This window comes from Schistocerca cancellata, chromosome 1, assembly GCF_023864275.1.
Source record: "Schistocerca cancellata isolate TAMUIC-IGC-003103 chromosome 1, iqSchCanc2.1, whole genome shotgun sequence".
NCBI lineage: Eukaryota > Metazoa > Arthropoda > Insecta > Orthoptera > Acrididae > Schistocerca > Schistocerca cancellata.
The window spans coordinates 989,718,675-989,741,749 of record NC_064626.1 but is presented as its reverse complement, the minus strand read 5'-3'; the positions used below and the strand labels follow the sequence as shown (position 1 = coordinate 989,741,749).

The 23,075-nt window shown below is 40.1% G+C and overlaps 1 protein-coding gene across 1 annotated transcript in view; it reads right to left on the bottom strand.

The window, feature by feature from the left end:
• The window catches only part of LOC126088632 (short/branched chain specific acyl-CoA dehydrogenase, mitochondrial), a 63,095-nt gene extending 40,702 nt beyond the window's left edge, over positions 1–22,393 (bottom strand). Inside the window, exons 1-2 of the mRNA XM_049906851.1 lie at positions 22,237–22,393; positions 2,331–2,472 (exon numbers count right to left, since the gene is read on the bottom strand). Of these exons, the coding sequence (XP_049762808.1) occupies positions 2,331–2,472; positions 22,237–22,266 (172 nt within the window). The 5' untranslated portion in view covers positions 22,267–22,393. The remainder of the gene's footprint in view (positions 1–2,330; positions 2,473–22,236) is intronic.
• Positions 22,394–23,075: the final 682 nt, after the last annotated feature.

Below are 23,075 nucleotides of genomic sequence, written 5' to 3'. Positions count from 1 at the left end.
TCACAGGGCGACAATCCCATAATCTGATGCATGTTCGAGTTGTAAGCCGGTCAACATATGGCAGTAGAATGTCCCAGTCACTATGGTGACTGTTCACATAATTACTTAACATTCTGTTTTGTCCTGTACACTCACTCTGTTCTCTCATTGACTTGCAGATGCAGTGCCCTTGTCCTCAACTTCTGAATGCATGAAGAGCCAACATAATTGCTTCATAAAGACATAAAATTAGTATTCTGATCAGTTATCATAGTTTCCAGAACGCCAAAATTCAAGATTCAGTGGTTAACCATTACCTGCACTACTGTCTCTGCTAGTCAATTTGTCACAGCAATCAGATACATAATGCAAAAAGTGATGAATAATAGTTAAAACATGCCTATTCCCCATTGGTATTTGTGTGAAGGGTCAAAGAATATTCATTACCAATTATTTGAAACAGTTGCCACGACTCTGCTGTTGGCTATGATCAGTTATTTGTGCACAAGGCACACAGTTTTTCACATTCTGCTTCGTGTTCTGCTTGTGTGTCCACCAGCAATTGTATTCATAATGATATAGGACAAGTCAAATAATTTGCAATGAAGTTTAACAGAAAAATTGTGGTATGGTTTTCAGTTGAAGAACAACGACATTGCCCCATTTTATCTCAAGCATCTGCAGCTTTGGGTATGCATCTGTTACTGTACATTGATTTAAATGCCAACAGTCACAACAAAACTGGTATGCCTTACTCCCACCTGAGCTTTTCTTAGATACGATTCCTACTGGCACTCCTAAAGGTCTGGTACTAATCCCACCACATAGTTTGGTTTATAAATTCTTCCATAACCAGTTGAAGGTAATGTGGAACTCTGTATGGATTCTTTTGCACTTTCAGAGGGAATCTTATGCTACATTATAGACTTCCTGGCACTAGTTCGAAAGAATTAAACAATTCCCCATATTTATCTAACAACTTATCCATCTCTTCCTTCTAAATGTGATACTTTTCCCCACAGTGTGACTAGACATAGATTGTCTTGCCTTATACTGTTCTGTATCCATATCCCTATCTACCTTTTCTTCCTCTGGTACCTCTAATAGGTTGGCCATCAGTGCGTCTCATCATAGCTCTACTTCCACTGAACCAAAATTATCCATGCTGATAGACACTACCCAGCTTCTATCAACCTCTTACACATACGATAAACTATGGCAAACAAAACACTGATTTGTCCAGTTCTTCATTTCCCACTAACGGTTCTATTACACACAATATATTGAGGCTACCCAGACTAATTTCCCTTTACCTTGCAGTATATTATCCTGCAAGTCAATTCTAAGGGACCATGCACGCCATTTTGGTGGCTTCCTTGATGTTGGGGTATGCCTTGTGGCGTTTCAGTATTCTGAGCAGTAGTACCTCAACAGAGTTGAACACCATCCAGGTGCCATTCCAGATCGACTTCAGTGTGATGTTTACAGAGAAAATCCAGTCCTAGTATGAAATCATAGCTGTTGCAACTTGAGGAAATACTTCCACACGAGTCCAGTAGTCTTTTTCCTACTCAGAAGTTCATTACGCCAAAATGAATGAATGAACATTATCTCACCTATGCCAATCAGTTTACAATGAGGTGGGGTTCAAATTTCTTATCCCAAATACACCCAGACTAGCCACAGATATCTGTGATCCTGTATCCAATAAAGAACTTACATAGCCTTCCTCCTACAAAGTCCATCATACACTAATCCACTACTAATTCCACACACACATCTCCAGCACTGCACTACACCACACTACTGGGACTGCTGCACAGGTCACAGTGTTCCTGCTTATGTTTACTGTCCGGGTGTGAATCCCATCCTGTGTCAATCTACTTTGTTCCTGCGGAAACCTGTGTTGATATCTCCACTCCGAGCTTCCAGTCTTCTTACATCTTCCACATTGGGAGTTGCACCGAATATGCTGACCACATCAACGTGTGACTTCTGTATTAAAAACCACCCTCAAATCCCTAGATATGGTCACTACATCTATTTCTGCAAAAGCTGTCACAGTTGCCAAGGTTTTGACTTAGGAAATACTAGCCACACTTTATGGGAAATTTCAGCTGACAAACACCATAGAACTGCATACACCACCCTTGCTCTGCCTCTTGACGAATGTCTTTGCTGGTGCTATCAATAATTTCATCAAGCTATACCACCAATCTTCAAACTTCTCAAATTGAGCTTCATAACTAAACAATTCTTAGATACACATTGCATAGGCAAGCAGGTAGTGGCATATTGATCTGCTTTCTGATAGATATAAATTACGACAATAGTTTATTAGAAAAACTAACCTGTTTCCTTCATCATTTGTTCCTCATCTGTGAAATCGTAAAGAGAGGTCGGTTTTGAGACTGCCTCCACACCAGCTGATAGAGACCTCTGGCACTGACGAATCTGTGGAGACAGCCTCAACCCATTTCTAGCATACAACACCTGCAACATACAAAGCAAAGAAGAGGTGGTTTAATATTTTTATATTCTGCTTAGGCTATTATAAATAGTGGTGTTGATAGTTGAACTTAGCAAGACTGTGAATTTAAGTTTAAACAAAGAAATCTTATGTAATGCATAATGTTTCAAGCACTGATACCCATTCATTAGTGTCTTTTGATTTCAACATTAACAAAAATCTGAATGTGCCAGAGCAAACTGATGTACTATCTGGATACTTTTTCCACTGACTCCAATCAGCAGTTAGAAGAGTTCTGCCAAGTACATGTGTATGTACATGTGCATGAGAGAGAGAAATTTTTTACCTGTACACAGGAAGTCAAACAGTGATAAAATACAGTCAAATAGAAGTAATACAGGAAAGGGTTTAATAATGAAAAAGAAAATAGGAATGTGGGTAAGCTACTATGACCAGCATAGTGAATGTATTATCATAGCCAGGATAGACACGAAGGCCATACTCACAACAGCAATACAAGGTTACAGGCCAACTAGCTGAGGAACCAGAATGAGATAGTAGAAAATGGAAGAGAAGGAAAAATAGTAGGCGAATATGGACTGGGGGTAAGGAATGCAAGAGGAAACCGACTGGTACAATTTTGCACAAAGCATAATTTAATCATCACTAACACTTTGTTTAAGAATCTTGAAAGAAAGTTGTAAACATGGAAGAGATCTGGAGACACCAGATGTTTTCAGACTGATAACAAGACGCAGATTTCAGAACCAGATTTTAAAGTGTAAGTCATTTCCAGAGGCAGATGTGGACTCTGGCCACAATAATGTAGGAAATTAAGGAGATGGGACCTGAAAAAGTTGAAAGAACCAGAGGTTGAGAGTTTTAGAGGGAGCATTAGGCAACAGATAACTAGAACAGGGGAAAGGAATACAGTAGAAGATAAAGGGTGGCTTTAAGGGATGGAATAGTGAGGACAGAAGAGGAGCAAATAGGTAAAACAAAAGGTTTAGTAGATATTCTTGGATAGGACAAGATATGTTGAATTTAACTGATGAAAGGAGAAAACATAAAAATGCGGCAAATGAAGCAAACAAAAGGGAATACAAATGCTAAAAAAAAAAAAAAAAAAAAAAAAAAAAAAAAAAAAAAAAAAAAAAAAAAGAGAGAGAGAGAGAGAGAGAGACTGACAGGAAGTGCAAAATGGCTAAGCAGGATTGGCTACAGGACAAAAGTAAGGATTTAGAAGCATATTTCACTAAGTTGGTTTGTTGGTTGGTTTAAAAGAGAGGGGGGAGGGGGACCAAACTGAGAGGTCTCATCGATCTCTTGTTCAGTGTAGAACAATACCCAAGGAAAAGTAGAAAACAAAGAAGACTTACAGCACAATAACAGGAGAAAGGAAGAACCACAATAACGCCAGAAGGTCAACAAACACTACAATGGACAAAACAGGGCAAGAAAATCACAGACACACGCAAGAAACAGGGAGAAGAGATTAAAAACAAGAAAGCAGATTACCACAGCTGTCTGACCATGAGAGTAAAAAAAGGAGAAGCCAGCCACTCTGCAACATATTGCAACCTCCACCCTAAAAGCCCTAGGGTGGAGGACACAGAGGGACAAAGGACATGCGCTAAAACTCAGATCAAACGATAAAACCCACCCTCACGGCTACAATGTAAAACTAAAGCTGCTGTTAAGGCATAATTGCCCAACACCAAAGGTAGAGTGCTGGAAAAGTTAAAAGTCCGCCGCAGAGGGGCGGAAAGTGGGCAAACCAGCAAGAGGTGGATGACTGTCATTTGAGAGCCACAGTGACACTGAGGTGGGTCCTCGCGACACAGGAGGTAACCATGTGTGAGCCACATACTGCCAATGTGGAGCCAACAAAGGACAACTGATTCCCTGTGAGAAGTCTGCAGGGAAGACTTCCACACATTCACAGTCTCCTTAATGACATGCAGTTTGTTGTGCACACTGTTATGCCACTCCGGCTCCCAAAGCTGAAAAACCTTGAGGCTTAAGACAGAACGCAGCTCAGTTTCAGAGATGCCCATCTCCAGGAGCAATTTCCGCGTAGCCTGTTTGGCCAGCCTGCTAGCAAGTCCTTTGCCTGGGATTCCGATGTGTCCTGGGGTCCACACAAACACCACTTGGACCATTCCAAGGCAGAGATGGACTCTTGGATGTTCCCTACCAAAGGATGGCGAGTGTAATACTGGTCGATAGCTTGTTAGCTGCTCAGGGAGTCAGAACAGACAAGAAATGACTCACCAGAACAGGAACGGTTCACGAGATATGGTCACAAGCTCTGCAGTGAATACATTGCAGCCAGCGGGCAAGGAATGCTGTTAAATATGGCCTCTGTGGACATGGGCAAAGCCAACATTACCATCAGTCATCAAGCCGTCAGTGTAATGAACTTCAGAGCTCCGGAACTTGTTCTAAAAGCTCCAGATGCTGGGCGAATGCCACAGCGGTGCACTGGGTCGAGTAAACGCAAGGCTGAGGGTGCCACCAAACCGTAAACCAGATTCCCATACTCAAAGCGGGATTGAACAAGGGCTCTGTTGAGATGCAGCAGCGTAGAGCGATTTACACCCCAGTTGGTGTCGCTCAGGCAGCGGAGGGCCTTGAGGTGCTACCAGCACTTCTGCTTAAGCTGGTGAAAATGAGGTAGCAAAGTCAATCAGGCATCGAAAACCAGTCCTAAGAATCAGTACATCTCCACTTCAGTGAGTGGATTGACATAAAGACTAAGTTCAGGTTCCGGATGAACGGTACGGCGCCGACAGAAGTGCATGACACATGACTCCGCAGCTGAAAACTGGAAGCCATGGGCTAGAACCCATGACTGTGCCTTGTGAATGGCTCCCTGTAGGCACCACTCAGCAACATCAGTACTGGCCGGAGCAATATGAAATGCAGATGTCATCCACATACAGGGAAGGGGAGACTGACAGCCCTACAGCTGCTGCTAGGCCATTAATAGCCACTAAAAATAGAGAGACACTCAATGTGGAGCCCTCCAGAACGCCATTCTCCTGAATACAGGGGGATTATTGGAGGCACCAACTTGGACACGGAAAGTATGGAGCGACATGAAGTTTTGGATAAAAATCGGGAGAGGGCCCCAGAGATCCCACTCATACAATGTGGCAAGGATATGATGTCACCAGATCATGTAGTATGCTTCACGTAAGTCAGAAAAGACGGCAACCAGATGTTAGCGTCTGGAAAAGGCTGTTCGGATGGCAGACTCAAGGGACACAAGATTAACAGTGGTAGAGCGACACTGGCGGAAGCCGCCCTGACATGGAGCCAGTAGGCCACATGACTTCAGGACCCAACCCAACTGCCAACACACCACAGGTTCTAACAGCTTACAGAGAACGTTGGTGAGGCTGATGGACCGATAGCTATCCACATCAAGTGGATTTTTACCGGTTTTTAGTACCGGAATGATGGTGCTCTCCCACCATTGCAATGAAAAGATGTCATCACACCAGACCTGTTCAAGATGATGAGGAGATATCACTTGTTTAATCATCTGACTGTGGATGCGATCTGGCCCAGGAACTGTGTCTGGGCAATGTGCAAGGGCACTGAGGAGCTTGCACTCTGTAAGTGGGGTGTTATATGGTTCACTGTGGTGTGTAGTAAACTAGAGGACTTTCCTTTCCATCCGCCGTTTGAGGGTGGAAAAGATTTGGGGGGTAGTCCTCCAATGCATAGGCTCGAGCATAGTGCTCAGCCAAGTGCTTGACAATCGTGTTTGTGTCAGTAGAGAGCACGCCATTTATGTTAACACCAGGAACACCTGTTGAGGTCTGGTACCCAAAAAGACGTCTGATCTTTGTCCAGACTTGGGAAGGTGACATATGGCACCCAATGGTCGGGACCTACCTCTCCCAATACTCCTGTTCCCGTAATTTTATAAGCAGGCGAACACGAGCACAGAGCGGCTTAAAGGCTGATAGGTGCTCTAGGGAAGGGTGCTGCTTATGTCACTGTAGAGCTCGCCGACACACTTTAATTGCCTCAGCGATTTCCGGCAACCACCAAGGAACTGTCTTCGCCAGGGGCACCCTAGAGATGAAGGACCGCATTTTCCGCTGCTGAAATTATCATTGTAGTGACCTGCTCAATCACAACATCGATGTCACCATGTGGGGGAGATTCAACGGCGACAGCAGAGGTGAAGGGTACCCAGTCTGCATTGTTCAAAGCCCATCTGTGTAGATGTCTGTGGGCATGATGCCAGGGAAGTGACAGGAAGATGGGGAAGTGGTCACTACTGCACAGGTAATCATGTGCCCATCTGGGCTGCAAATTCATAAATCAACGGCCAAGTAACTACCATGAACCACACTAAAATGTGTGGCGGCCCCAGTATTTAAGAGGCAGAAGTCGAGTTGGGACAGTAAATTTTCAACATCTCTGCCATGGCCAGTAAACATGGTGCTACCCCACAAGGGATTATGGGCGTTAAAATCTCCCAAAAGTAGGAAAGGTTCAGGGAGATGATCAAGCAGTGCAGCCAATACGTTCAGCAGTAGTGCACCACCTGGAGGGAGATATACATTGCAGACAGTTATTTCCTGTGTCGTCCATATCCTGACAACCACAGCTTCAGGAGGAGTTTGAAGAGGCACAGGTTCACTACATACTGAGTTCAGGACATGAACAAAACTCCACCTGACACTAATATATTTGCTACAGTTCTTGTAATATCCCCTGTATCCGCGAAGTCCAGGGGTCTGCACTGCTGGGAACCAGGTTTCCTGGAGGGCAATGCAGAAAGCAGGTGTAAAGCTTAACAGTCGATGATCGTGAGACTGGGAAGGCACGAGACAATGAGGCAGTCTGTGCCTCAGGGTCACCTGCTGCCACTGACTTATTTCATGAAAAGGCTATGTCCATTGTGTCTGAGGGTCTGGCGAGATCTAGGTCCTCAGCGGACGCCAGAATCTTCACCTTATCCTCAGACGCAGAGCTTGTAGGCAGCGGTGGCGTGGGTGCCACAGCAATTCCTTTTGTCTTGGGGGTCTTCTTTCTGGATTTCTCTCGCTGATCCTTGGGTTTCTCTGGCTGGGAGGGCTTCACCAATTCAGTCTCCGGGACTGAGGATGATTGTGAAGCCCAACAACCAGCTGCTTTTGGGCACTTCAGCCACTGGTGGGTGTCATCTTTTCCACTAGCAAAAGCCTGGGAAACGAGTGACCCATGGGGCCCCTTCCTAGTGAGAGGAGCCGAAGATGTCTTACGCTTCTCCAGCTGAGAAGTGGGGACTGGTGTTCCCAATGGTTGGGGGGACTGTGCTCCCGAGGTAGGTGGTGTGGGAGCAACAGGGAGGGAAGTGCCCCCCACCATCAAGGGAGCAGGTGGAGTCTGACAGCTCTGAGAGCTGAATGGAACTTGCAGAACTGATGGGGCTATAACTGTTCTCGTAGCGGCGACATAAGAGGAAGTCATAACCACAGGATGTAGGCGCTCAAATTTCCTCTTGACTTCAGTGTAGGTTAGTCGGTCCAGGGTCTTGTATTTAATGATTTTCCTTTCTCGCTGTAAAATACTGCAGTCTGGTGAGCAAGGGGAGTGATGCTCTCTGCAAATGGAACAGATGGGAGGTGGGGTACTTGGAGTATTGGGATGCGATGGACATCCACAATCCCGACATGTGATACTGGAAGTACAGCGGGAAGACATATGGCTGAACTTCCAGCACTTAAAGCACTGCATTGGGGGAGGGATATACGGCTTGACATCACAGTGGTTGAGCATCACCTTGACCTTCTTGGGTAATGTGTCACCCTTGAAGGCAAAGATGAAGGCACCTGTGGCAACCTGATTATCCCTATGACCCCAATGGATGCGCTGGACAAAATGAACCATCATCGCTCTAAGTTGGCACGCAGCTCATCGTCAGACTGCAAAAGAAAGTCCCTGCAGAATGTAATACCCTGAACCATAGTTAAGCTCTTATGAAGCATGACGGTAATGGAAACGTCCCCCAGATTGTCACAAGCTAGTAATGCCCGTGACTGGGCAGAGGAAGCCGTTTTTATCAAGACTAACCCTGACTTGAAGCTTCATCAAGACAAAGGAGTCTCCATCAGCTCTCATACATATGAGGTATCGGGGCGAATGAGGTTCGCTGCCACCCTTAGCCTGACATTCCTCCCATGGTGTGGCCAGGGAGGGGGACGATTTAGGACCATAATTCCTTGCTTTGTACTCAGACTTTGAATGCTTAGAGATTGCCGGCATTTGATCACCAGCAAGTGATGACGTGGTACACTTCATCATGCGTCATCCGCCCTGATGCCACCCACTCCGACCAGGCCCCCCCCCCCCCCCCCATGGGCACCACCCAACCACAGCAAAGGCCACCTGGCAGGATGGCCATTGCTGGGAGTCCTGATGCCCCAAGGTGACGGGCATCTACTCCTTGGCATACATGGGGAGTTAATGGCACAGGCATCAGCAGAGCTATCCCTGTGTAGTCATGGGACTACAACCAACAGGGTACATGGGTTCCACCACAACAGACTGGCCACCATGCTGGATATGAGGTGCAACGAATTCCATGATCATTTTCGGTGCAGAAAATGACATTGAATAGTGGGTGTAGGCAAACGCACTCATGAAAGTGTCCTCACTCAAAACATGGAGGACGAGCAGGACTGTAATGCCACGATGAGAAAGTGGGATAAAGATCTCAATGCACGATGGACATGATGCACCATGTAAGGTGCTCTTCCCCAGTTGGTTCGCTCTTCAGGAAAATTTTGAAAATGGGGGTCAAACCCTACAGGGGACAATAACATAAAGGCCGAAAGGTATGAGACTCCTTTCAGTCGCCTCTTACAACAGGCAGGAATACCTCAGGCCTATTCTAACCCCCGGGCCTGCAGGGGGGGGGGGGGGGGGGGGGATTTCATTAGGGAAAAAAATAGACAGGGCCTACAGGAAAATTAATGACGCCTTTTCGAAAAAAGAGAAACAGCTGTGTGAATACCAAAAACACAGATGAAAAACCAGTCTGAAGCAAAGAAAAGAAAGCTGATTGGGGAAGGGCTATATAGAGGGTCTAGACAAGGAAGCTAAACTTGAAGACAATATTACAGAAATGGAAGAGGATATAAATGGAAGATGATATGAGAGATATGATACTGCAAGAAGAATGTGACAAAAACATTGAAAGGTCTTAATTCAAAATAAGACCCCAGTTTTAGATGACATACCATCAGAACTACTGATAACCTCAGGAGAAGGTCTTAATTCAAAATAAGACCCCAGTTGTAGATGACATACCATCAGAACTACTGATAACCTCAGGAGAAGGTCTTAATTCAAAATAAGACCCCAGTTGTAGATGACATACCATCAGAACTACTGATAACCTCAGGAGAGCCGGACATAACAAACTCTTTCCATCTGGTATATAAGATGTATGACGTAGGCGAAATACCCCCTCACTTCCAGAAGAATTTAATAGTTCCAATTCCAAAGAAAGCAGTTGCTGTCAGGTGTAAAAATTACTGAACAATCAGTTTAATAAGTATTGGTTGTAAATACTAACATGAATTCTTTACAGAAGAAGAATGGAAAAACTTGTAGAGGCCAACATTGGTGAAGATCTGTCGGAAGACAAGGCAAAACTGATCCTACAACTTATGTAAGAAGATAGTTTAAGAAAGGCAAACCTACATTTAGAGCATCTGTAGACTTGGAAAAAGCTTTTGACTATGTTGACTGGAATAGGCCTAATCACTTTGAAATTTTTGAAGGCAGCAGGGGTACAATAGAGGAAGTGAAAGGCTGTTTACAACTTGTATAGAAACCAGACAGCAGAAGAGTGGAGGAGCATGAAAGGGAAGCAGTGACTGAGAAGGGAATGAGACAGGGTTGCCTATCCTTGATGTTATTCAATCTGTACCTTGAGCAAGCAGTAAAGGAAACCAAAGAAAAATGTGTAATAGTAATTAAAGTTCAGTGATAAAAGAAGAACTCTGAGGTTTGTCAGCAGCATTGTAATCCTGTGAGACACAGCAAAGAACTTGGAAGTTTAGTTGAACAGAATGGACAGGGTCTTGGAAGGAGGATAGAAGATGAACATCAACAAATGCGAAACAAGGATAATGGAATGTAGTTGAATTAAATCAGGTAATGCTAAGGGAATTAGATTAGGAAACAAGACACTTAAGATAGTAGATGAGTTTTGCTATTTGGGCAACATAATAACTGACAATGACCGAAGTAGAGAGGATATAAAAGGTAGACTCGCAATGGCAAGGAAAGCTTTTCTGAAGAAGAGAAATTTGTTAACATCGAATATAGATTTAAGTGCTAGGAAGTCTTTTCTGGAGTTATTTGTCTGAAGTGTAGCTGTGTATGGACGATTAACAGTTTAGACAAGACGAGAATAGAAACTTTTGAAATGTAGTGCTACAGAAAAATGCTGATGATCAGATGGGTACACCAAGTATCTAATGAGGTAGTACTGACCAGAACTGGGGAGAGAGGAAGTTTGTGGCACAACTTGACCCACAAACAGTTGATAGGACATATTCAGAGACATCAAGGGTTCACCAATTTAGTACTGGAGGGAAGTGTGGGAGATAAAAATCATAGAGGGAGGCCAAGATGATAATACAGCACGCACATTAATACAGATGTCAGTTGTAGTACTTATTCAGACATTATGTGGCTCACACAGGATAAGGTGTGGAGAGCTGCATCAAACCAGTCTTCAGACTGAAGATCAGAACAACAGAGAAAATATCCTAACAGTGAATTTAAGTACGCAGAAGTAACATTCTAAACCTAAATAATGTCATAGAGACAAAGATATTACTCAGTATGAGTGCAAGTAATCAATGAAACCATTAATGTTGTGAATATGGTATTCTCATTCGTCCATTAAGAAATTCAATATGGAACTGTGCTGAATAGTGCACACATGCATACGCGTACACAAAACACCACCACCTATTACTACTGCATATTCAGTAATTATATGGATTAGAATGAATTGTTAAGTAGACATGATTTTAGTTTGTTTTTGAAGTTAATTTTATTATGTTATTAAATGCTTTAACACTCTGGGTATCTTGCCAAAGAATTTTATAACTGAATACTGTACTCTTCTCTCTGTCATGATGAGGCTGAGTGATTGACAGTGTGAATCATTTCTTCTTCTATTATTACATTCTTGAATATTACTCTTGTTTTTGAATTGTGGTCGATTGTTGACAAAAAACTTCATAAGGGAGTAACACACAGTAAAGCCGCTGTCAGTATGACCAAATGCTGTCTAAAAGAGGGTCTGGAGTGAACATCCCATTACACACTTCTTTCCAACAGATACCAGCATCCTACAGTTTCAAAAGATGCCACATTTTGGGTCTGCAAAGAACTGGATCATTTGAAGTGTCACACTCAATCTGAAAGATTGCTTGCATGTGTGTGTAACTACTGTCAGACTGTCAACACATTGTAAACACAACTGCAATTCTGTGGCCAACATTGCTACTGCATGACACTAAATGCATGCTTGTTTCTATTTGCATTTGGAGGTAATAACTCTGCTGCTGCCTGCCATGTTGCTGATTCAACATGGACTGATTAAGGCATCAAACTGTGCAGCTGTCATACGATACTGAGGAGGGCCCCGGGAATGTGACAAATTTTCCTCTAAAAATTCCTAAATTATAAAAAATACTAAGTTATAGCGAGACTCCTTTCAATATTAGCAAATACAGGAAGTATACAGTGGAGAGGAACAAAATATAGAAAAACGGTAATATTTTGGGAGAGTTGCCAAATAAAGTTTATAAGACAGTGTGTTTTGATTTTTAAAAACTTATTTCCTTTATGTTTTACATGAGCCAAATGAAATGGAGCACACAATGGATAAGGAATGAACAAGTCTACAACAATGCAATTCTGCATGAGATAAAACAAATTCTAACTATTATTACTTAGCAACAGTACAATTCCTTGTAGTATAAAAAGAGGAAACATCAGTCACGGTAAAAAGTTTTGAACTGGTGTCATGACATGGAAACATGGACAATGTCACGAATTTTCAGTAATGCACTTTTATATACCTAGACTTCAGATAAACAGTGTGCGAGTACATCTGTACCAAGTAGGGGTGTGCTAATAATGATGTGCAGCAACAGTATTATTATTATTATTATTATTATTATTATCTTTTTGACTTTTTTTTTTCTCAGACTTAAGTCTGGTTAAAAATGGAACGTGACGCGGACCTCGGTCAAGCGTGACTTCCTTGTAACTGTATGGTATATGTTATATTGCATTTAGGAACTTTCGGGTAATTGAACATGTATCAATAATTACAGATTTTTGTAGTTGTATATATATGTTTGGATGTAGCTGTATTGCATTGATGTACTGGTGAATATTGTGAGGTATGACTCCTGTAGTTGATAGTATAATTGGGATAATGTCGACTTTATCCTGATGCCACATGTCCTTGACTTCCTCAGCCAGTTGGATGTATTTTTCAATTTTTTCTCCTGTTTTCTTCTGTATATTTGTTGTGTTGGGTATGGATATTTCAATTAGTTGTGTTAATTTCTTCTTTTTATTGGTGAGTATGATGTCAGGTTTGTTATGTGTTGTTGTTTTATCTGTTATAATCGTTCTGTTCCAGTATAATTTGTATTCATCATTCTCCAGTACATTTTGTGGTGCATACTTGTATGTGGGAACGTGTTGTTTTATTAGCTTATGTTTTATGGCAAGTTGTTGATGTATTATTTTTGCTACATTGTCATGTCTTCTGGGGTATTCTGTATTTGCTAGTATTGTACATCCGCTTGTTATGTGATCTACTGTTTCTATTTGTTGTTTGCAAAGTCTGCATTTATCTGTTGTGGTATTGGGATCTTTAATAATATGCTTGCTGTAATATCTGGTGTTTATTGTTTGATCCTGTATTGCGATCATGAATCCTTCCGTCTCACTGTATATATTGCCGTTTCTTAGCCATGTGTTGGATGCGTCTTGATCTATGTGTGGCTGTGTTAGATGATACGGGTGCTTGCCGTGTAGTGTTTTCTTTTTCCAATTTACTTTCTTTGTATCTGTTGATGTTATGTGATCTAAAGGGTTGTAGAAGTGGTTATGAAATTGCAATGGTGTGGCTGATGTATTTATATGAGTGATTGCTTTGTGTATTTTGCTAGTTTCTGCTCGTTCTAGAAAGAATTTTCTTAAATTGTCTACCTGTCCATAATGTAGGTTTTTTATATCTATAAATCCCCTTCCACCTTCCTTTCTGCTTAATGTGAATCTTTCTGTTGCTGAATGTATGTGATGTATTCTATATTTGTGGCATTGTGATCGTGTAAGTGTATTGAGTGCTTCTAGGTCTGTGTCACTCCATTTCACTACTCCAAATGAGTAGGTCAATACTGGTATAGCATAAGCATTTATAGCTTTTGTCTTGTTTCTTGCTGTCAATTCTGTTTTCAGTATTTTTGTTAGTCTTTGTCTATATTTTTCTTTTAGTTCTTCTTTAATATTTGTATGATCTATTCCTATTTTTTGTCTGTATCCTAGGTATTTATAGGCATCTGTTTTTTCCATCGCTTCTATGCAGTCGCTGTGGTTATCCAATATGTAATCTTCTTGTTTAGTGTGTTTGCCCTTGACTATGCTATTTTTCTTACATTTGTCTGTTCCAAAAGCCATATTTATATCATTGCTGAATACTTCTGTTATCTTTAGTAATTGGTTGAGTTGTTGATTTGTTGCTGTCAGTAGTTTTAGATCATCCATGTATAGCAAATGTGTGATTTTGTGTGGGTATGTTCCAGTAATATTGTATCCATAATTTGTATTATTTAGCATGTTGGATAGTGGGTTCAGAGCAAGACAGAACCAGAAAGGACTTAATGAGTCTCCTTGGTATATTCCACGCTTAATCTGTATTGGCTGTGATGTGATGTTATCTGAATTTGTTTGGATATTAAGTGTGGTTTTCCAGTTTTTCATTACTGTGTTTAGAAACTGTATCAATTTAGGATCTACTTTGTATATTTCCAATATCTGTAGTAACCATGAGTGGGGTACACTATCAAATGCTTTTTTGTAATCAATGTATGCGTAGTGTAGGGACCTTTGTTTAGTTTTCGCTTGATATGTCACCTCTGTATCTATTATCAGTTGCTCTTTACATCCTCGTGCTCCTTTGCAGCAGCCTTTTTGTTCTTCATTTATAATTTTGTTCTGTGTTGTATGTGTCATTAATTTCTGTGTGATGACTGAAGTTAATATTTTGTATATTGTTGGTAGGCATGTTATGGGACGATATTTAGCTGGGTTTGCTGTGTCTGCTTGATCTTTAGGTTTCAGATAGGTTATTCCATGTGCAAGTGTATCAGGGAATGTGTATGGGTCTGCAATGTAACTGTTAAATAATTTAGTTAGATGTGAATGTGTTGAGGTGAACTTCTTTAGCCAGTAATTTGCTATTTTATCATTTCCAGGGGCTTTCCAATTGTGTGTAGAATTAATTGCTCGGGTGACTTCATGTTGCAAAATTATCACTTCAGGCATTTGTGGTATCATCTTGTATGTGTCTGTTTCTGCTTGTATCCACCGTGCATGCCTGTTATGTTGTACCGGGTTTGACCATATGCTGCTCCAGAAGTGTTCCATGTCTGTTATGTTCGGTGGATTGTCTATTTTAATGTGTGTGTTATCTATTGTTTGGTAAAATCTCTTTTGGTTTGTGTTGAATGTTTGGTTTTGTTTCCTTCTATTTTCACTTTTTTTGTATCTTCTAAGTCGTTTGGCCAATGCTTGTAATTTCTGCTTCTTTTCATCTAATTGCTCTATTGCTTCTTGTTGTGAGATTTTACCTAACCTTTTTCGTTTTTTGTCTGATATTTCATTTCTTATAAATTGTGTTAGCTGTCCGATGTCTTTTCTCAGTTTTTCTATTCTGATCTGTAGCCTGTGTTGCCATGCTGGTTTTGTGGGTTTCTTCTGTGTGTTGGTTTGTTCTGATCTCTGCCTAGTGTGTATATTTAGTGTAGTGAGTGCTCCTATATAAACCAGTAGTTGTAACTCTTCCATAGTTGTGTTTTCATTTATTTTGTTGTGTATGATTGTGTTGATAGTTTTTATTGTTGTTTCGACTTGTGGGTTATTTGGCGGTCTATGCAGGAATGGTCTAATGTCTGTATTTGTGTCTTTGTATTCTATATATGCCAGCTGAAATTTCTCTTCTATGTCTAACACATGTGTCTCTTCGTGTTCTATTTGTGCTTGTTCTGGTGGCTGTCTTAAGATTTCGTTTTCCTCTGATTGTTTAATTGATGCGTGTTGGTCTTTGTTTGTTTGCTCTGGGATGTTTGAGTCCATTACTGTGTTTTCTTCTTCTTCTGATTGCACATTATTTTGTTCCAGTATTTGTTGTACTTGTTGTTTGATGTTTTCTAATTCTGACTGGGGTATCCTGTTATTTTTGATTATTACACGGATCTGATCAGCTAGTCGTTGTTCTGTTAAAAATTTTAATTCCGGGTATCTGGTAATAAATGTTGTGTATACTTGTGATCTGTATCCAGTCGTGTTGGTTCCTAGGTTTGTTGCTTGGTAATAACAGAACATGAGGTGTCGATTGACTTCATCTGACCATCTCATCCTCTGTCTTTGTTTTCCTTCTAGGGTGGTTGCAGGAAGCATATCCTGCAAAACACCTCTATTTGGATTTAAATCATTTTCCAGTTGGCTAGCAGTGTCGTTACCATTGTGGGTGGGCATAGGGTTCAAGCGTCGTCCCCGACCATGACGGCGCTTGTCCGAGGCTTCTTTAGTTCTGTCCTGAACCAAGTAATCACACTAAAAGGGGGGTTAGCCCTATTAGTGGTTTGTTCTTTTCGTCGCCTTTTACGACTGGCAGAACATACCGGAGGCCTATTCTTCTCCCGGGCCTCCACGGGGTTTATTATTATTATTAAAATTATTATTATTATCATCATCATCTCTTTCCTTTCTCAGACGTTATGTCTGGTTAAAAATGGAAAGTGACGCAGACCTTAATCAAGCGTGACTTCCTTTTAACTGTACAGTACATGTTACATTGCATTTAGGAACTTTCGGGTAATTGAACATGTATCAATAATTACAGATTTCTGTAGTTGTATATATACGTTTGAATGTAGCTGTATAGCCTTGATGCACTGGTGGATATTGTGTGGTATGACTCCTGTAGTTGATAGTATAATTGGTATAATGTCAACTTTATCCTGATGCCACATGTCCCGACTTCCTCAGCCAATTGGATGTATTTTTCAATTTTTTCTCCAGTTTTCTTCTGTATGTTTGTTGTATTGGGTATGGATATTTCGATTAGTTGTGTTAATTTCTTCTTTTTATTGGTGAGTATGATGTCAGGTTTGTTATGTGGTGTTGTTTTATCTGTTATTAGATTAGATTAGATTTACTTTCATTCCAATTGATCCGTAGTGAGTATAATGGTTCTATTTCAGTATAATTTGTATTCATCATTCTCCAGTACATTTTGTGGTGCATACCTGTATGTGGGAACGTGTTGTTTTATTAGTTCACGTTTTATGGCAAGTTGTTGATGTATTATTTTTGCTACATTGTCATGTCTTCTGGGGTATTCTGTATTTGTTAGTATTGTACATCCGCTTGTGATGTGATCTACTGTTTCTATTTGTTGTTTGCAAAGTCTGCATTTATCTGTTGTGGTATTGGGATCTTTAATAATATGCTTGCTGTAATATCTGGTGTTCATTGTTTGATCCTGTATTGCAATCATGAATCCTTCCGTCTCACTGTATATATTGCCTTTTCTTAGCCATGTGTTGGATGCGTCTTGATTGATGTGTGGCTGTGTTAGATGATACGGGTGCTTGCCATGTAGTGTTTACTTTTTCCAATTTACTTTCTTCGTATCTGTTGATGTTATGTGATCTAAAGGGTTTTAGAAGTGGTTATGAAATTGCAGTGGTGTAGCTGATGTATTTATATGAGTGATTGCTTTGTGTATTTTGCTAGTTTCTGCTCGTTCTAGAAAGAATTTTCTTAAATTGTCTACCTGTCCATAATGTAGGTTTTTTATGTCGAAATTACCTGTTATAGGCTAGTTGTTAACTGGACCGGCAGAACAGAGATACTTCTCAAGCACCTTTGTTTGACATGAAATTTGGCTGTTAACTTCGACTCAATGTTAAATTGGTTTGCAAGATATTAAAGAGCTTGCCCCAGGCTGTATATTATAAACACTATCGGCAATAGCAAATATGTCCAGAGACAGATAGGTTCTACATTCTTTGTAATAAAACAATGAAGTTGCAATATCCACCTTATGCCAGTAACTTGTAATGGCAATGAAGTTACATTCTTTCACACATTAAATTTTCATTAAGGAAATAGTGATGAACCAGTAGCCGCTCAATTGTGTTCTATTGTAAGTATTTTAGTACCAATTCTACACAAACAAACTGTCTACACAAAACACAAACACTACAGAATCATTCAAAGTAAGATGGTGTTTTGACTAAATATGGTTCTTTCAAAAACTGTAGGTATTATTTCAAGAGAGCTCCTATAATATATCAGAACAAGCCAGACTTTTCACTTCTACAAATTTCCTGAAAGCCACACTAAGTCTTTAAGTTACTTCTCTCTTCTTACACTTACATTCCCAAAATTTGATATTTGCAATCAAATAAATGCATAATTTACATATTTATGTTTCTTTTAATTGCCACAACTGGTTTTGGCCCCCCTGAGGCCATTTTCCAGAGCTAGTATGTCTATCATTGCAGGAGTACACTGACAAACATCTGTGCTATGGGGGCAGGTGGAGAGGGGCTTTGAAAAGTTTTTTAAAGAATAGTTACAATGGCAATTTATGGCGCATAAATTAAAAATATATTTTTGCAAGCACAGAGTCAAGACACTGTCTGAAAGTTTGGCATTATTCATACACTGCATTCAGGAAGTGAAATTGTAAAGTCTTTGGGGTCTGAGGTTGCAAACTTCTGTTCCAAGAAATATGCACTTCTGTAAGTCTGAGTAATGTTCCTAACAAGAACAATAATAATGAACAATAATCAATGTAAACAATAATAATGGGCAATAATCAATGCACATTCATCAGGAATCAATATGAATTACAAAATTATTTATACACAACATCTGCATAGTACAAAAAGTAGCAACTGATCCTGAACAATAAAAGGTGTGATGTCCTCCACATGAGTACTTTTAAATGTTTGTTAAATTTCAGTTACAAAATAAATCATGCCAATTTACAGGTTGTCGATGCTATTAAATACCTAGGGATTACAACTACGAATAACTTAAATTGGAACAATCACATACAAAATGTTGTGGGGGAAGGCAAACTGAAGACAGTATTCTGTTGGCAGAACACTCGGAAGATCCGACAAATGTACTAGGAGAGTAATACGTGCAATAAGTGAGTTGCGGTGGCAATCATTAAAACGAATGCGTTTTTCACTGCAGTGAGATTTTTTCATAATATTTCAATTGACAACTTTCTCCTCCAAATGAGAAAATATTCTATATAGGGACAAACAACCAGCAGAATAAGAGAAATCGAAGCTCACACAAATGTATAGAGTACATTTTATCATAGACACTATTTGAGAGTGAAATTGTGTGACATAGAAATTGTTTCTCTTTTAAGCCTTATCCATTATCTTATCGTCATCATTGTTACTTCCCCCTTAAGGAGAGTACTAGAACACAATGAGTTTTCATGGCATTTCTTTCTGTTCACTTCTTCCGTGTTTTCTTCCCTTTGGGGATTTGCTGAAATTTGTGTTTTCTGATTTTTTTCCTGTATGTCATGTCTACTGTGGAGATATTTAGGTTCTTGAGGTCTTCCATGGTTTCCTTGGTCGTCATTACATTAAAAATCTTCTTGGTCAGTCTATTTTTGTTTATCCTATTTATATGTCCATGGAAATTTGCCCTTCTTTTCCTGATGTTTGTAATCATCTGTCTGTTACTACAGTTCTTCTGTCCCGTCTCTCTATCCAGATCTCCTTTTTTCTGAAGCAATGCAGATCTTTCTCAGTATTTTCCTCTTGTTTTTCCATCACCTCGACTTTCATTCTTCCCTTGATTACTGTAGTTTCCCACCTACAGGGCCTTTGGTAAGGCCTCTGCACTGAAGTGTCTTAATTTGATACTGATGGAAATTATTACCTAATATACATATTTTACACATGACACAAACTTAAACATCAGGCTACACTACAGTGTAGTCTGTTCCCACAACCTTTATTTGGCATTCATGTTCCTGGGAGGGGGGGGGGGGGGGGGGGGAGGCGCTAAGAGAGGAAGAGATAGAGATACCAGCAACCTTTAAAAGATGGAACTTCCAGGCTTCAACATTATTCATGCTGCTAAATTTTGTGAAAAAGCTACCTCCCACCTCACTAAATGTAATCAAAACTGTAAGTAGATAGGCTCACACATTTGAGAAAAAATGCTGAAAGTTTATTTCGTACCAGAAGGTGTTTTGCCAGTTGAATATTTGTATCAAGCAACCAAAGAATGTGCCTGGCCACACTTGTCATCAGCCTCATGTTTAAATTGATACACATTTGAAAAATGTGTTCAAATGCCTATGAGCACTATGGGACTAAACAGCTGAGGTCATCAGTCCCCTAGAACTTAGAACTACTTAAACCTAACTAACCTAAGGACATCACACACATCCATGCCCGAGGTAGGATTCGAACCTGCGACCATAGCAGTCTCGCGGTTCCAGACTGAAGTAGCTAGAACCGCTCGGCCGGATATATATTTGATTACATTTAAATTTATCATACTTCAAGAACAGTAAAAGTTAGAGCTGCACCCTAAACTGACAGTTCACCAGAGAACTGGCTCACATGGTGTGGTGAAATCCATGGATAAGAAAAATGCTTAAACTGATAGTATAAATGTGGCTGTCACTCTAAACATACAGAAGTGTCAGTATATTTCTTTATTTGAATATCTGTGACTTTCAACAAGTCTCTTGTGGGCTTTTAATCTGAGTGAACCCAATGAATCACAAACATACCACTTCATCTTACGTGAAGATGATATCATCCAAAGAGCTGAGCAGATGGTATCTTGCTTTGCAGAAAAATCTATAGTGTGGTAGAATTTATGAGTAGACAATGAACTTAAGTTTCTTATTAATCCTATGAAGAACACACGTTGTGTACCCTATTAAGAGAAAGTGGGTAAAAGTTGTGTACTGCACCACCCTTGCATTTTTCACTATGGCACACATGTAAACATTAGGTTTTGCTAACAGCCAATTTGATACCACAAACAGATTTTCTGCTTTCACACTCATTGTCTTTGCCAACTCTCAATCAAATTGTCACCTTCTAAACTATTCTATACCCTGAGCTGCACTACGTATCAGTCTGATATCACACACAAGATTTATTCCCCCCATTTCTTTTTGGGGGGGGGGGGGGAGGAGGAGGCAGGAAGGTGAGGGGGATTGTCCAATACCACACTTTGACCATAAGGTGAGCTATCGTTTGACTCAGCTGTTTCATTATGGCACATGTACAATCAAAATTAACAATTGTATTTTTTTAAACCCTGATGCTGTACGAAATTTTGTACTGTAAATCACTGTGTATGATATTACGTATACGGCCTGTACTGTGTAAGCTTTAATAAGTAGGCTATTTATTGTCTAGATAGTAAGAACAACAATATGTCCTACATTATAATATAGAGTCGTACAGAAAGTAATTTCTGCGACCAATGAATGGCCAGAACAAGAAGTCACACAAATGAATTCCAAAATGATACACTGTATCTTATCTCTCAAGACTTCAGGTCTCATACCAATGCAATCTCCTGTCTTTGCTACTTTTTTAACTGGCACAGAGAAATCAGTCTGTTTACATGAGTCTTAAACAAATAGTATTCTGTATCCTCAGAGCGGAGTATACAAAGCGTTCAAAGAACAGCAAGCACAAACTATAAAATCTGCTCCAGTTTTAACAGATTCTTAGCACATAGCTGAAACGTTTCAGTCATTTGAGGACACGGTAGTGCTGGAATATAAACTGTGCCATATGAATCACAATACCCATGTTCACATATGTGATGACATCAGCTCTTATTGGAACTACTGAAGATACAGGCAATATGAGCAATGTATCCTAGCTGACAGTTAAATTTAATGAAAAATTAATAAACAAAAATTGTTTCAGCGACATGTCAAATTCCATAGTCAATAGAACAATAGATATAACATCGAACTACTGTAACGACTATGTAGGCGCTCTGAATTTCATTTGCATCGGCGCTCCATATGTTTCAAAACAGGTTATATACGAACTACCATACTTTCGCGATACACTCTCCCCATAAAAGACTAGGGTGTCAAAATAGACGAAAAATAATCTGCTGAATTATGATTCTGGATTTAATCTCGTGTCCCATATATTATACTGCTGCGGATATTTCTTTCCATTTCTTGCTATCGTTTGTCATCATAAAGCGAGCTATAAATCACAAAATATTATAACAAAATAGATTTTAAAGAAACAACAGGGCTCTATCCCATCATAAAGAAAAACAATATTTTGAAGTACTCTGCTCCCCATAACATAACACGTTCTGCCGGGGGAATCATCTTTTATATATACATTATTTTTACTGCAAAAACAATGCTATTATGATCCAGTACAGTAAACTTTTGCGCTCGTACTTACACATTTACTAAGATGTTTTGCGGCACTCATTTTTCCTTCTTTGCTGCACACGTGTGAACGCACGAAGGCAGGCGTTTTACGCAAATGGAAACAACCTCCTGTTGCTTGCTGTTATCATTCGCGCCCAAGGCCACACGTGTCATAGTCCAACTCTTTTATTATTGGCAATGGACCTTTGTTTACTGTGTTGAGCTTGTTGCCAACCTCTTCTCATTCCTCGCCTGTTTCGTTGGCTTTGTAGTGTGTCACAGTGTGTTACATATTGTTTATTTCTGCTATAAAATGCCGTTGTTCGTTTAGTTTAGTGGCAAATTTGAGAAATGCCCAATATGCAAGATACGAAACAAAACAGTGACTTCACACTATGTCATTACATCAGTAGCATGTGACTCCTTCCAAATACGTAATTACTGAATTAGGTACAGAAACATCTTCAGATCCTTGGAAACAAACAATGTTTTGATAACGGGCGGATCTTATAACGAGTAATTTTATCTGTAAGTATGGCCAATGCAAGGGCAGCATAAACGTAATGATGAATACCGTATAGTATTGTATTTGTGTTCGTCTCCATGACATTTTACTGATCATCTGATTGTATTGTACAGCAGACACGCCAGTTTTTGGCTTTTGATATACCGGTACATAGTTACATAATTTTTAACACTAATTTTACCAGCACAGGCTTATGTTGAACACATAACCACGAATTTATATATGTGCGGCATAACAGCAGGTTTAAGCCAATCCAAGTCTGTTTTATGCTATCTTATTGCGTGAGAATGAGACGATAAAGATTCTTCGAGTGCAGAGCGCTTTACAAAGCCGACTGTGACGCT